General features: G+C 32.7%; 2 protein-coding genes across 2 annotated transcripts in view; both read right to left on the reverse strand.

Moving 5' to 3' along the window:
- The window catches only part of LOC114178384 (ADP-ribosylation factor GTPase-activating protein AGD1-like), a 28,021-nt gene extending 25,836 nt beyond the window's left edge, over positions 1 to 2,185 (reverse strand). Inside the window, exons 1-2 of the mRNA XM_028064249.1 lie at positions 2,019 to 2,185; positions 1,404 to 1,480 (exon numbers count right to left, since the gene is read on the reverse strand). Coding sequence (XP_027920050.1) covers positions 1,404 to 1,480; positions 2,019 to 2,063 — 122 coding nt within the window. The 5' untranslated portion in view covers positions 2,064 to 2,185. The remainder of the gene's footprint in view (positions 1 to 1,403; positions 1,481 to 2,018) is intronic.
- Positions 2,186 to 4,753: 2,568 nt separating this feature from the next.
- Positions 4,754 to 12,441, reverse strand: LOC114178890 (signal recognition particle subunit SRP68). The gene is made up of 14 exons (XM_028065033.1): positions 12,301 to 12,441; positions 12,075 to 12,170; positions 11,865 to 11,931; positions 11,256 to 11,366; positions 10,404 to 10,599; positions 9,365 to 9,450; positions 8,902 to 9,097; positions 7,996 to 8,107; positions 7,213 to 7,340; positions 6,924 to 7,130; positions 6,674 to 6,783; positions 5,855 to 5,984; positions 5,348 to 5,494; positions 4,754 to 5,188 (listed from the first exon to the last, which is right to left on the reverse strand). The coding sequence occupies exons 2-14, from the start codon at positions 12,163 to 12,165 to the stop codon at positions 4,958 to 4,960; spliced, it is 1,812 nt and encodes a 603-aa protein (XP_027920834.1). The 5' UTR covers positions 12,166 to 12,170; positions 12,301 to 12,441; the 3' UTR covers positions 4,754 to 4,957.
- Positions 12,442 to 15,043: the final 2,602 nt, after the last annotated feature.

Consider the following 15,043-nt stretch of genomic DNA (forward strand, 5'->3'; position numbering starts at 1 on the left):
CTCTATTTTCTAATACAGCTTGAGATCTAAAGACCTTATGCTGTCACTCTGTTTGGTCATACTTTTACACGTACGTCCAAAAGTTGAAAACTTGCCAAAGTTATATTGAGCTAAAAAAAAGTTTAGATATGCTTTAAAATATCTTGGTTAAACCATGAAACAACTAATACAAGATAGAGTTTTTAGCTACTTGGTTGTTTAAAACTTTTAGGGTAGAACCATGATGTAAGAATCACAGTATAAGGTAATTCTTCACTCTTGGCAGATTTGCTTGATTGGTGTCATACTTATCACAACTTCAACCAACCAAGACAAAAAACTAGTGTGGTTTGAATAACGGCATCTATTAAATAAAAGATAGAAACATGACAGAATTTAAACAACCATACCCTTTCTCTAAATTATGTTAAACTGTTTAGTGGCTTACAACACTTAACGTTAAGGGCCTCTGATGAAAAAAGGAAGTAACTGTTGTGCTATCATGAGGCCTTGCAGGTTTCAAGTTTCAACATGCAGTTCCCAGAGTGGAAATGAGTTAAAGGAAGCTTATCATGAGAGCAAATGAGGGTAGTTTGCACTTTCTTAATTTATTTTTTAATTTTATATTTATTGAGGTAGATGCCTTATTAGGTAGGAGTATAATGATTACCTGAAAACTTCACTTACTTTACTTCTAACCGTCATTCCGATGTTATTCAAAGATAAAACCTAGAGGAACTAAAGTTATGTTTGAGTAAACTTCTCTATGATAATTTATTATAATGTATGGTTGCAGAAAAATGGAACGAATGAAAATTATTTTTTTAAAAACTGTGTTATTTGATATGATTTTGAAGAGGGAAGAAAGGTAAAATTTCTTCTCGTCTAATTCTTCTTCCTCATCGATGTTGGGAAATTTTAAAAAGTGAGGAAGATGAGTTAAAATATCATAACTATAATAATTAAAATACTCTTATTTATGTTTTGAACTTTAAAATTAAAGACACTAAAGTAAATTAGTTGTTGAAACTCCTTCTCTGTCCACCAAACAAGAAAATGGTTACCTCTCCATTAAAATACTATTTCTCAACACCTTCCCCTGACCTCCGTCCCATTCAAATCTCTCTCCTTCTTTCTATTCTTTTAAACCAAGAAATCCCTATAAGAAAATAAAATGTATTGAACTACTCCTATGAACTAAAATCAATTTACGGACCTTAGTTTTTAAACAAATAGGGCAAGACAAGCCTTTATAAAATTTAAGTAAATAAATTTATTATAGTTAATTTTAGCCCATGGAAGAAGCTAAATTCATCTTAGCTTATCTACTTTTTTCTACAAGAAAATAAATAAAAGGTTTATCCAAACATTATACAAACGTCCAAATTCAAATTAACAACGAGATGAATGCGAATAAAACTCACGTATACTTTCGACATCCTTTATAGAACTTGCAGCATCTCACGCGCAACGATTCTGCACTTTCCTCCAAACACTGCATCTGCATCCACAACCAGCCACACGATTTATCAATTCACCACCCTATTTTTCTCTACCAACCACGAAACACGTTCTCGACACTTTCAACAATCAACACAACACAACACGTCTTCATTAGTTTAAATAAAAAGGGTTAAATATGTGTCCTTCGAAACTTCTCACCAATTTAATCCTTCACTTTAATCCTTCACTTTTGTAAATGTACGGATTTAGTCCTTTTAACGATATTTTACTAAATTTATCTAAAGTTTCAGGTGATCTTAAGATGATATCTGAATTATTTATATCTTTTAACTTTTTGTTTAAATGTTAATTCAAATATTATAATAAAATACATTTAAAATTTTAAAAAAAATTAACAAAATTTGATTTAAATAATTGAATCATGCAATTTTTAAAGATAAAAGATTAAATTTATCAAAAAATTTCAATAAGAGACTAATTCTGAGACGCAGAATGCGTATTAGCTACCAAACCAACGAAGACGCCACGAAAAAACAACAAAAGCAATCAACGAAACGGAAGAACAAAAGAATAACCTGTTGGCGGAACATCGGAGTGTCATCCAGATTCGCGAAATGCATTTTTTTAGAAATCGTGCTCGAATTTGGCAGAGAAGGGGATAGCTGTAACGGTTGGTTTCCAAGAGAGAAAGAAAAAAGGAGAATGAGAGAGAACGCGAAAGTTAAAAAAAAATAATGAATATTATTTATATTAACATTTGGAGGGAAAGAAAGAAAAAGGAAAGAAGACCGTTAATAGGGTTCGCTTTGCGATATTTTATCTCTGTCGTTCACTTGAAATTCACGCGCCCTCTTTTCGTTTTCCCATATCGATTGTTGCAATAAAAACGACGTCTTTTTTCTGTGGATTGAAGTGGTACAAAACGACGTTGCATAGGAGACACGTGTCGCTTTCAGCCATGGGTTTAGGTGGTGCGTGCGTGCCACGTGCATGCATCCACCGTTTTTATGCTTTGGTTGTCTGCTCCGGCTACTGGTGCATTAAAAATGGATTCATTTCATCTTTCATAATATACATTCATTATTTAATGTTACATGTGAAATTCGGAGGAGCATCTACAAATTGATCAAACAGTAGAAAAAGACTACACATATTTACCTTATCTTAATTATATTATTATATTATATATGTATCTCAATTATAAATAAAGTTGCATCTCATTATTATTAATTGTACATCCACCATAATGAGAAAATACTGAAATATTTTCTCCTCAGTATACCACATCACTACTATTCTCATCACTATTGTTATAATTATCTTCGATGTACAAGAAGAAGAGAAGAAACGCTTTAAAAAAATAATTTCATAATATATTTCATGAGTTTTAAAAAAATTGTTTTGAAAAAATTGTTTTTGAAAAACTTATTAATAAAGTTATTACATATATAAATAAAGTTATTATATTTGAAATACATTTGACATGTATTTCAAATGCAATAAAAAGTTTATCTAAAATATTTATTTTTTCAGGTAAACCTGACCTAGAAATCATGTTCTACAAAATTTCTGAAAACTTATTCTATAATTTTTCTAGAACAGTTAGTCCAAATAAAAAACTTTTATGAAGTGTAAAAAGTAATCGTTTTAAAATTTATAGAAGTGTAGAAAGAAATAGTATTAAATTAGTGAGAGTATTATATAACATATGAGAAAGCGATGCAAAAAAATATCTCAACTACTTATTAGTGTCAATGTTAACGCACATGTAAAACTTCAGGTCTACCTAAAATGTCAATCCAATTAGTTCCTCAAGAAACAATATTGTGCTATTGTTTTGTAATTTTTTTTATAATGTTAGTTTTGTTATTTTTATTCGATATAAAATTTAAATTTACACTTATATTACACTCAATAACATTATTTTTAATTACAAATTTTAAGATAATGAATTTATTTTCAATTGATTTGAAGATGCCAAGCTAAATGTCATAATTCTCGATCATACTAAGACCTCTAACAGTAGATTAGAAATTCATTTCACAGATAAAAAATATGTCTATAACAATATATAAAGAAGATACATTATTTTGTGTCCATATTTCGATATTTCCGTTTTACTCTTAATTATTATTTTTAAAATTAATTATTATTTTAAAACCTCTTTTGTCTTTAACTGTTATGTTCAAAAAAAATTTTGTATACATGTTTTATTTTTTCAAATTTTACATTTAAAAACTATTTTAATAAGTAATTATATATTTTTTATTCATCTTAACTCAAATTTTTTAAAAAATTAAGAAAATAGACACGATATGGCTGGGTGTTCACTAGCTATGCATAACCAGAATTTAAAACCAAAACTTAATATCACCGACAATAGCTTTTCGTTGAAGAATACCATGGTTAAGAACAGAGTTGCTTCTTTTCGTGGCTAAATATGACAACACTCTATTATGTCGAACATATTTCAACCTCAAATTTTGATGTTCCCAATCTCCGCATTACCAAAAATGACTTGTCAATGTTCCACTTGAGAAACAAATACTTTGGGAATATCCATGACAAACATATTACATTATGTAACTTCTAAAAGAAATAGAAATATTTTAACAATGATCTGAGAAAGCCTATGCGAATTAGATTTACTACTCATTCCACTTGAATGCTTTTCCATACAAAGCTACAACATATTCACTCCGAACATTTATTGCATATATCTAGAATAAATAAAGAACACTCGTACTTACGCTGAAATATGAAGCATTCAGACTAGAGGTAAAAATATATTCAGCACAGCCTTTGCTTGATACAGGAAACGTGCACGCGAGACGGTTCCGTTTCTGTTTGACCTACGCTGAGCGTACGCGAAAGTTCTAAGCACGGCAAATGTAAAATCAACCTGGATATGCCGCAACGTCCCGTTTAGCCAAATTACGTGCCCGACACCAACTAACATACATATATATATGTATGTATTGTGTAGTACATAAAAACAATGGCATGCGGTATGGAATAGGCAAGTACTTTCAGATTTCTTAGATATTGGTACAGAAGTGCCCAAAAAATACAGGAGTTGTCGATGCTATCACTGTCTTTTCAGAAGTCAACAACCTAGTACAGATTATGCAACAGACTGATAGGAGCTCAGTTTTTTCTCACCATTTTCTAGCTTAGTTGAAAAGGACTTTTATTGTGCTATCACCTCATCAACAGTTTCACATACAATTCCAGAAGACCTGCCTCCTAAAATATTGCACTTTCACGAATAGGTTGTGCTGAATAAGGCAACTCTGATATCTTTAGTTTGCATTTCTAAAAAAAGAATGGTATAGTAAATTTTAGGTTTAAATGTTTCCCTCAAAATCTGAGTCAAGTCTCCACTTCCAAATGTTTAGACCTCCCAAAATTTGTACAAGATATCTCAAAATTCACAATATTCAACAAAAGAATCCACCAGATCAGTTGTCAATAACTAATCAGTTTGAAGAACAAAAAACCTAATCAAATACACCTATCCAAATATTCTACTCATAAAGCTGCCCATGGCTTTCCTATCCTTCTTCATCCTATTTTCAATAGCTGGGAATTCAATCATGTTATAAGCCAGATCCAGCACAATAGGATTTCGGGAAATTGCCTCGAAAGATGGGGGGAAGCCTGTAATGCGTGGTGTACACTTCACATTTGAATCACCCACAGCAGATTCATAAACTTCAAGTTTCTCAAGAAGGAATTTCTCCAACTGTAACAAGCATACAACATATATATCAATAAATGCTCAAGCAGATACTCCTGAGATATTACAAATTCAATAGGATCAAAATACCTCGTCGTATGATAATGCATGAACAGAAAGAAAAAAAAAACAAAGGGATTATTGTATAAGTAGAAACATATGTACCCGCTCAGTTCCGGTCAATGATATATTGGAGACCTTTTCAGATAGATTTTCTTGAGTCTTTTTTTCCTCTATGATCCCCAACGCATGCTCAATACAAGTGTTAGATCGGCACTCGTTGCACAAGTCCTCCAACTCTTTAATCATAGTCTGGGAAACCGAACAAACAATGAAAAAAGTAAAGAAAATACACAGCCATTCAAATCAAATGTGGGGGCAACAGTAACACAGAGGCTTTGTGTATAATGATTCGATCATTATACAAGATACCTATGTTTACTTGATTAATTATTTCCCGTTAATAATATTTTATTTCACTCAACTTCATGGTCTAACAAGTGTTTAAAAGTTAAGTTAAGAATTAAATGAGCCAAAGAAAACTTTAGCACCCAACTAGATAAAAGTTGTCCTCCTGAAAAATTATTGTAGCGCAAACAATAATGCTAGCATTCATCAGTGAGGTGTCCAAGTTACCCAATCTGATCCGGGAAAACAAAAGATTAAAATTACCTTATTATCACCATCTAACATTTGAAACTTTTTTAAAGTATCATCAGCCAAATTGCGAGCACGACAGTACAATGCATATGCTTCAGCCCTCATCCCAGCCACACTGTACGACTTTGCAACATAAAAGCACCTGCATGTAAGTTGCAAGCACATATTAATACATCAAGTTAAAAGCATTAAGAAGATAGATCATCAAAAAGTATATTTGTCAAGGGGATTGTTAAGATCCAACATCAAGTACAAATATAGGCAAAACAATACATATTGAGTTTGGGCAATCGTCAAAAGCTTGTAAATTTGTCCTTATTTTCTTTCCTTAGAAGTATATGAACAGTTTTCTAATAAGGCATAAGAGGCTATTCAGTTTTAACATTGGACTACCTATAGATGCTCTATCTCACAAACATTGTACTTCATGTGTCTAATTCCGGGGACAGGGGAGGGGGAAGCCGTTGGTGGTATTAGTTAGGAATGTGGCCAAAATACTCGTTGTAAAATATAGGCAATCCTTCTCTCTTATGCTAGCTCTTGACATTGAATTGAGTGAAGCTCAACTCACTTGCCGAAGAAATGAACTTAGGTCCACCGATATAGGCCCAGAACAAATTTAAAAGGGATGAACAGCACGGATGTTTGGATGAAGAGTAATTAGTGTTATCTATTTACAAAATCCCAAATACTTTGGGGTACGTATTTATTCTAAAAATAATACTTGAAAATCCTAGCTATCCAAAAAATGAAATATTGTGTGTACCCATGTGTGCATTTAATAAGCAATTAACTAAAGCAGTACGAAAATATTTGCTCCAAGAAGGAAACCTCTGAGCTCGAAAAGCCAAACTTTTGCCTGAACACACTTCAGCAAAACTAACTTCTTCTGGTTTTTTATCCCTTCCAGAACTGACTAAATCAGATAGATCAGCTGTATTCTGCCAAATGGATGATTGATATTAGCATTGAATTTCAAATTGATGAGCACGTAAAACAAAAATGCAGCAGCCTGAAAGTCGTTGTGCAAAGAAGTATTTGTTCAATTCATGCAAGTTTACAACAAAAAATGGATATCAACCTGTAGCAAGAGATCGTATAAGCGAACAAGCTCTTCAGGTTTAGTGACTTTTTCATTTTTATCGTCATGCCGCTTTGCTAGTTTGCTTTTTGCAACCTTAACCAACAAGAGGTTGCGTTCAATGGTTCTTTCTCCAAGCACAGCACTCACAGCCTTATCCAGACCATTCAAATCATCTTTCACATTTTCTGCACTTCCTGTAGTGGCCTAAGACGAAAAGAAAGTCAATACTAATGAGTAAAAACACTTTTATGATGATTCTTAGTTAACAGCAAGTAAGTTCCCATACCAAATCAGCACGAATATAGCCCCGGGCTTCATGATATGCAGAAAAGATTTTGTCAAAAATAACTAGTCTTTTGTCTGCTGGAATTGAGTCCGCCGATGGACCATGTATATCTTTCTCCAACTCCTGAGCTGAGAAATATATGCAGATAGGAAAATTACTTGATATAGGCATATAGCTAAGAAAAATATTCAGATAGTAGCATTACATGATATCGACATAGATCAATAAGGAGAAAACACCATATTTTAAATCAAACAACAGGCTACATTTTCAAAAAATGAAAAAAAAAATGTTGCCTATTCATGAATCACCATTATACAATCGAATGCATTTTACATGAAAATAAAAATCATGAATTCAGCTCCCCAAATACACACTGTTAGGTAAAATGTAATGTTTTTGAATTGATAAATACACTTATCAAATCATGGACAAGAGAAAGAAAATAACCCAATAGTTATTCCAATAAAATTTTTGCAATATGAAATGAAGCCTTGGAAGAAAGGATTGCAATTCAATGTTAGTTCCCAAATAAATTAACATAACTGGTATTCACATTGGGAGAAAGGCCATCTAGTGTGGGCAACAGTGCAATAACATCATCACAGCACATGATGAAAGAACACAACAAAAAGGAAAGAATCTCACACAGGGTAGTTATGCCATTTTGCAGAATGGAAAAAGAGATGGGACAAAGCTGAGGTTAAGACACAGTAAAATCAACAGAAAACTTTGTTTTCAAATTACAAGACTATTAATTTGTAGTAGAAAAAAGAAACCAACCTTTCAGGATGGAAACCCTTGTTTTGGCATTTGATATAGGAAATCTGTGGCCAAGCCACAGGAATTCTGTCATGGAGGCAGCTTGTTGAGATCTTGCCTCAGCCATTACAGCCTGAAACAAACATTATTCAATTCAGTACTTTTATCATAGGAAATAAATGAATGAATTCAAAAAGTACCCTACCCGATTCAAGTAATAGAATTGGATAATCATAAAATGGTGTACCATGAAATAATAGCAAAAGGTGGCTACTATGATACATTTAAAGTATGGATGGGCGAGACGGGGAACAGAGGGGTTTTAATCAAGGGAAGGATAGGTCCCCTTGTTTGGTTTGGTTCACAAGAAACAGAAGATAAACCATATTTGGTTCACAAAGGGAGGGAACAGAAAATATAGATGATAGAGTGTTCTACTGTCATAAATAGTAATGGAGATGAGGATTAAAATAGAATTGCAGAGAAATTTAGTCTACATGATTCAACATCTATAAAATGCTTTCAGTGCCCTCCAAATCACACTAATATTGGAGACAGAACACGTAGGGAATGACTTTAACCCATCATTTCCCTCCAACCAAACAATTACAGGAAAGCATGATGCACGGGAAATACAAAAACTTTCTACCTAAGGACTCTGAAGTAAAGCGACCAAGCATCAAGCTAAATTTTCTGGTGAAAAATTAGGACTTCAGAAGTTCTTAAGTGTGAAGGTAGATAATTTCAGAAAGTTTATCAAAAGTTAAAAGATCAGCATATGTGGACATGATTGTGTCCCTCCACTGGACAAGAAAAAATTGAATAGTCTATCTTGTCTCGATGCAACATTTCCATATGAATGTACTGATTTGCATATATATTACTTGTTTCCTTTTTCCCATTCATATAAAAGAAATTTATACCAACCTCTAGTTTCGCTTTAAAAAGGTCTAATGCAGGACCTTCCACGTCACCAATTTGTAAAAGTTCAGAGGCCGGTAGATTTGAATGGCCAATTTTGTGAAGGCAGTATCGGATACTAGGTTCTAGCTCCTCAACTCGTTCACGACACAAAACTTGGTTATCCAGATCTCCATATTTCCCTAATTCCTCATATACAGCCCTATTAAATGAGGAGAAAGTTAAAAACTTAAGCAGTGTGAGCTAGAAAAACAGAAGCATCCCAAAACCTAGTATGCTAGATCAATTGGTCACAAATTAAACAGGTGTCTGCTGAAAGAAAACATATAATAGCAAATCATTAACAAAATTGTCTCCTTCCAGCAAATATAAGATTGTTCCATTTTTTTATCTTGTCTACTAAAAAGAGTATCTATTTATCTTTTCTTCTAGGCAATATGTATGAATCATGGAAGCAGAATCAATGTACCTAGCACTTTTGAAGTTCTTTAAAGCCACGTCCCAATTCTGATCTTGCTCAAACAACAAACTCCCTTTCATATAGGACTCGTAAGCCTAAAATTCAGAGGACAAAAAGGAAATGAATGTTCATTTTTTATCAACAGAATATAATATTTACATTTAAAAAGCATAAGTCACCAAAAAAAAAATTAAAAAATGATTAATAATCATCAAACAAGAACACAATAGGACAAACACATGAAATTTGAATTAACCATTATACTGCAGATGTCTTGATGGATAAAATATATTTTATTTCCTGTAAATTACTGCAGGTTTTGATACGATTACTAATATACTTCTTTTGATTTTAAATTATCATGAAACTTCCAAACTAGCGTCAATATTGTTGCTCCCTAGAAATAAGTGGCAGAAATTCCCAATTTGGAACAATGTTATTCATGTAAAACCAATGATATCAAATTTCTTATCTATTCAAAATTGTACATACATTTTAACATTGCTTAAATTTATTTATTTCATTCCAATAAAATCTGGCTTAACTGTTCTACAGTTTATAACACTGCTTAATGCATATTATTAAGGATAATTCCTAGCACATACCTTAATGTGTAAGTTCAATTTGTTTAAGGGAGCAAAATTTGCAAAATTTTATAGTGTTAAAAAATGAAGAAAAAAAATGCTAAACTGTAATTTTAAGGACAACATTGACAAATAAATGTAATTGGTGGATGAAATGAGTTAAGCCTACCATGTTAAAAAAACTTAAGCAATATTTTTCTTTTTTTTATGACTGTGTATTGATATCTTATATTTTTTCTACTTACTACTACCTATTAAGATCAAAACAAACGTTTAAAAATTTTAAATAAAATATAAAGAAAATGCATATAATTCCATAAATAAAAGGAAATCATAGACATTTGAAATGCTCGCTTGTTGACCACCTCCGAAACGGTGGAGCATAACAAAACTGCACCAAGAAGATAGGGGAACAAAATACTGCAGTAAACTAATCATAACCAGATGGGGAAATAGAGACACACCTCAGCTTCCAAAGATGTTCTAGAATCTGCCTTGACCGCACACAATTGTGAAAACAAAGTAGCCCATTTTACTGCTTTCCGCAACCTACCAATCAAATATATACGTTGACTCGCATTTGGACCATTTGGAAGCTGCCTTTTCTCCATGGCATGACTCCAAGCTCTCTCTGCTGTATACAGAATTAGATGAAGAAACCTGATTTGAAACCATAACACTTCCAATGTTAGAAATAAATGTCCAATTAAAAATGTAGCCACAGATTGATTTATTTTCTTTCTTTTTTCCATAAATTACAGAAAAACATTCTAAGAACGGCAAGACAAAGAAAAGGTTTAAATGATGGTTTTGTATAAAAATTTAGGTATTTGTGATGGCTCCACTCATGGACATATCCCATCGGAAGAAGGGGGACAGGGGCGGGATGGGAGGGGGGATGGGAAGTGACAAGGAAGATAGTGGAGAATTTTCCATTAAACTAGATCCTAACAAACATGCCTCGTGGGGCACAGGAGTGTGAATGTGAGTGAAGAGAATATTTTGCAATTACTAGGGTTGCTTGGGTATTTCCTAGTCAGTTTTATAATAAATTCAATTCTTACTGCAGATTGTTTTAGGCTCAGGTAACAACTTGCATATAATCTTAGCAACAGAAAGCTGATAGAGATATCTATGCAATTCAAGAGTGCAACAACCCCAGGGAATTATCAATAGCAATTAAGATAGTAAAGCCTAACAACTAACATCCAATTAGAGCCCTTTTAATATTCTTTGCCTTCCATAAAAATTTCAAATCAACTACAAAAAGGTGCCAAAACTTGTGTCAGGAGAGAAATACCATAAGTGAAGCATACCTTACTTCAGAGACAGTGGATTCAGTTATGGTCCTTTTAGCATATTTGCCACGACCATGGGTAAACTTTAACGACTTATACAACCTCCTCAAACGAGCTGTGCAATACCTCCTACAATGTTGAGCAAAAAAGTAGATTTATTACCAATCTATACATATTTCAGCATCTTAGTTAAGGCAACAGATTGGATAAGTGGTTTTGATAAGGTGATTGCATAACTAAAATGGAAAATCCTCAAATGCTAGAACACTCGAAGTCTAGAGCACCAAGGAGCACAAACCATAAAGGAAAAATGTTCTACACAGCAATCAGGATAAAAGCAAAGATGAAAAATCAACGGACACTGTGTCTCCCAAATGAATCATTCTTAGGGATACAAACAAGGTTTTAAAAAGCATCCGCAACCGGCCACTAAGTCAAGGTCTCTTGACTTACTGTAACAGTAATTGCAGCCGCTTGACGCGTTTACACGAAATGTCAAGGAGCAACGAAACTCCTCCCTCAACTTAAAACCTTTGATACAGATTTATAATACATCTACAGACAGAAATTAAATAAAATAAAATGCCATTTGATTGACATCGTGGTAGCAACTACACAAGTACATACCTATAACGAGTGTAATCTCCGTGGCGCAAACCATGCTGCATTTGCGCCGATTTCAACAGCTGCAGCACTGATAAATTTTTAAAACAAAAATATCAATTACACCAATCATCAAAGTTCCACTACTAAACGCGGTATTTTCGCTTAATTGGTAAAATAAAGACCGTAGGAACATGAATTGAGCAGCATTGGACAGCGAAGGAAAAGACAAACCGTTAACGGAGAATTTGGGAACGATCTGATCGGAATTATCCGGTTTCGAAACGTCGATTTCCATAGCGGACACTTGGCTCTCCTTGCCCATTGAGTCTTGATTAGTTCAAATGGATCACACAACCAATGAGCAAATGATAGAGAAATAGAATTGAAGGCTCGATCGATTAACAATCACAACGCTGCAACAGATCTTGAAATAAGGATATCTGGAAATGAGACAAACCTGGCTCGCGAGGGTTTTTGGTGTCGTGAAAGGGTTGAGGTTGAAGCAGAGAGGAGCCCCTGCGAACGTTACTTGCATACACTGACAAAAGAAAAGGTTCCGAAATGAACGAAACTGTGGGTGAAGGAAATAAGTGAAGACCGCGGCCAGTTACCAAAAAAGTGTAGTATACCCGTATGTTTAAAAGGGCCGGGCCAGCCAACTCCGGCCCAGTTAGCCTGAGGGACGGTTTGGACCGGTGATTAACCCGAATTTTACTTTCCTAAACTAAAGTAGTAATAAAAGAATAATAATAAGAAAATACATATTTAAAAAACTGTTTAAAGACAATATGTAATATGATCAACTCATGATAATAAAAATACAGCGAAAAGGTGTTAAAAATCATTTCTAACATTTAAAGTATTATGCTTTTTACATATTTTAATATATTTATTTTCTTACAATAGTTTGATTAGCTATCTTTGCCATTTTCTTTCTTTCTTTTGTAAATTGTAGACATAGGGACAATAGAATCTTAAATATTATAATTTAATTAATTTATGTTTTAAGAGTAACCATTATAACGTTTTTTTTACAGTAACGTATTTTTAAACAACTTTGGTATATTTTTGCGTAGAGTGTGCGTAAATAAAAATACAGTGTATGTAATCATTCAACAAATAGTATTGTCCATTGAATTAAGTATGATAATTGTCACAAAAATCATCAAATTAACACTCATAGGTTATGCAATCCTTCAAATTAGTATTTTGCAAATTTTAGTAATTGCATTAATTAACTATCTACTATTTGCAATGTACACTGCAATTTAAAAATGGATGGAACAATCATCTTCCTGGGTACATACATCGGTTTAATGACTTTAATTTTAGTGTAAATATCTATAAAATTTAATTTTAATATTTGATCTAATACTATCTTTTATTCAACGGACATAAAATTTGCGTTGAAGTTCTTAGGAATCTTAAGCATGACATGTTTGTAATCTTATGTAATGAAGTTGTTTGTGATTTACATGTCTTTTAATATATTTGTTTGACAAATTATAAATGACGTGGTTTGTAATAAATGTTTGAGGTTTTTGTTAACAAGGATACTTTAATGTATTAATTATCATTGTCATGTTAAAAAATGTGTGCTTAGGATTATAGAATTCCGTTAATATAAATATAAAACTGAGTTATGTTAAGGACAATCACAATGGGGAAACACATGTAGTTAGGTTTTGAAATATGGTCATACCAAGTAATTCAAAATCGAAATACTCATAGTCTGACAAATTGGAAGTTGGGTATTATACAAACATTAAATAATAAAAATAAAGTTATTAGTATAATAAACATTACCGGTTGAATAATCATTTAAAATTTAATTTTATAAAAATATGTTTTTATATATTTTTTAAAAAGATTATTGCTTTTTAAAACATGTACTTTGTAGTATAATTTATTTGAATTTATTTTTATAGATACTAAATTTATCATATAACTTTTTTTTGGATGATATTTTAAGATCAAATTGTATATATCAAGTAAAAATGGATCATGTCCGTTTTAACTTAACTTATTATTTATTATCCTTGCATAAAATTATTAATATTGCCTTTGCGTATGCACAACTACTGTACTAGAATAAAAGAAATAACTTATCAACAAAATATAAGATCCTAACTTGTTTTATTAATTATAGACTAAAATTTAATTTAATTTTATATCTAAAGTAGACATATCAATTTGGCCTACCTAACAAAATCCTAAATTAGGTTAAAGGCCAAAAACGTTCACATGAAAAAAATGTTTTATTGAATTCACAAGATCAAAATGTTCATAAAAAGTCATATGTAATAAGATCAGTCATGTATTTCTTTTAAAACATGAAAAAATAATAATTTTTCAAAATATATTATTGGACATTCGACCTAGACCGAATCGTCTCGACTTTTTGTTATGGTCAACCTGTTTCGACCATTAGATCGAATTGTCCTATTTTGACCATAGACCAAGATCGACATGTATCGACCTTTAAATTGATCCAACCAATTTCAATACCCGGTCTAATTTGGTTTGTGTCGTCATGTAGCCACCACCAATCCTAATCTTCCACTCGAGCAAGCCTATATTAGAATTCAAGCCTATGTGGCATGTTTCGACCTTCAACCCATAACAATTCATCTTAACCTTCGGCACGAGCTGACTTGTGTTGACCTTCAATTCAAGATGACTTGTCTTGATCTAGCCTGACCTGATTTGTCTCGACTTTTGACTCGAGTTTGTCAATCTCGACCTTCAACTTAGATTGGTTTGTTTTGACCTTTAGCATGAGTTGACTCGTATTAACATTCAATTTGAGCTTGCATGTCTCGACATTAACCTTGGCAGTCTTTCTTGACATTTGATTGTGGTTAACCCCCTCTACCTTGCACGAGCAAACATATATTGTTATTTCGTTTGTGTTGGACTTTAGCTCTAGTCAGCACATCTCAACCTTTATCTTGGTTTGGTCTCGACCTTCGGCCTAACGATCTTGTCATGACCTTTAACTTAGCAGTCTTGTCACGTCTTTTAGCTTGGATGTCTCTGCTTGACCTTTGTCTCAACCCGGTGTCTAGACTAACTTGATTGAACTTTAAATTTGAACGAACTCGACTCAAAATTTGGTTTAGATAAACTCGAGCTAAGCTTCAAATTAGGATGATTTGATTATACCTTTAACTTAGACTGAAAAGATTATTTTAAAAAAT

This window comes from Vigna unguiculata, chromosome 3 (assembly GCF_004118075.2).
Source record: "Vigna unguiculata cultivar IT97K-499-35 chromosome 3, ASM411807v1, whole genome shotgun sequence".
Classification (NCBI taxonomy): Eukaryota; Viridiplantae; Streptophyta; class Magnoliopsida; order Fabales; family Fabaceae; genus Vigna; species Vigna unguiculata.

What these genes read in the sequence shown, in the direction of transcription:
- LOC114178890 (XM_028065033.1), bottom strand. Translation starts at nt 12,165, where the DNA reads ATGGGCAAGGAGAGCCAAGTGTCCGCTATGGAAATCGACGTTTCGAAA. An exon ending in TTTTTAAAGCGAAACTAGAG is followed by an intron (nt 8,108 to 8,901) that starts GTTGGTATAAAT and finishes TGTTTGTTTCAG; the next exon opens with GCTGTAATGGCTGAGGCAAG. An exon ending in TGTTAGATGGTGATAATAAG is followed by an intron (nt 5,495 to 5,854) that starts GTAATTTTAATC and finishes TCGGTTTCCCAG; the next exon opens with ACTATGATTAAAGAGTTGGA.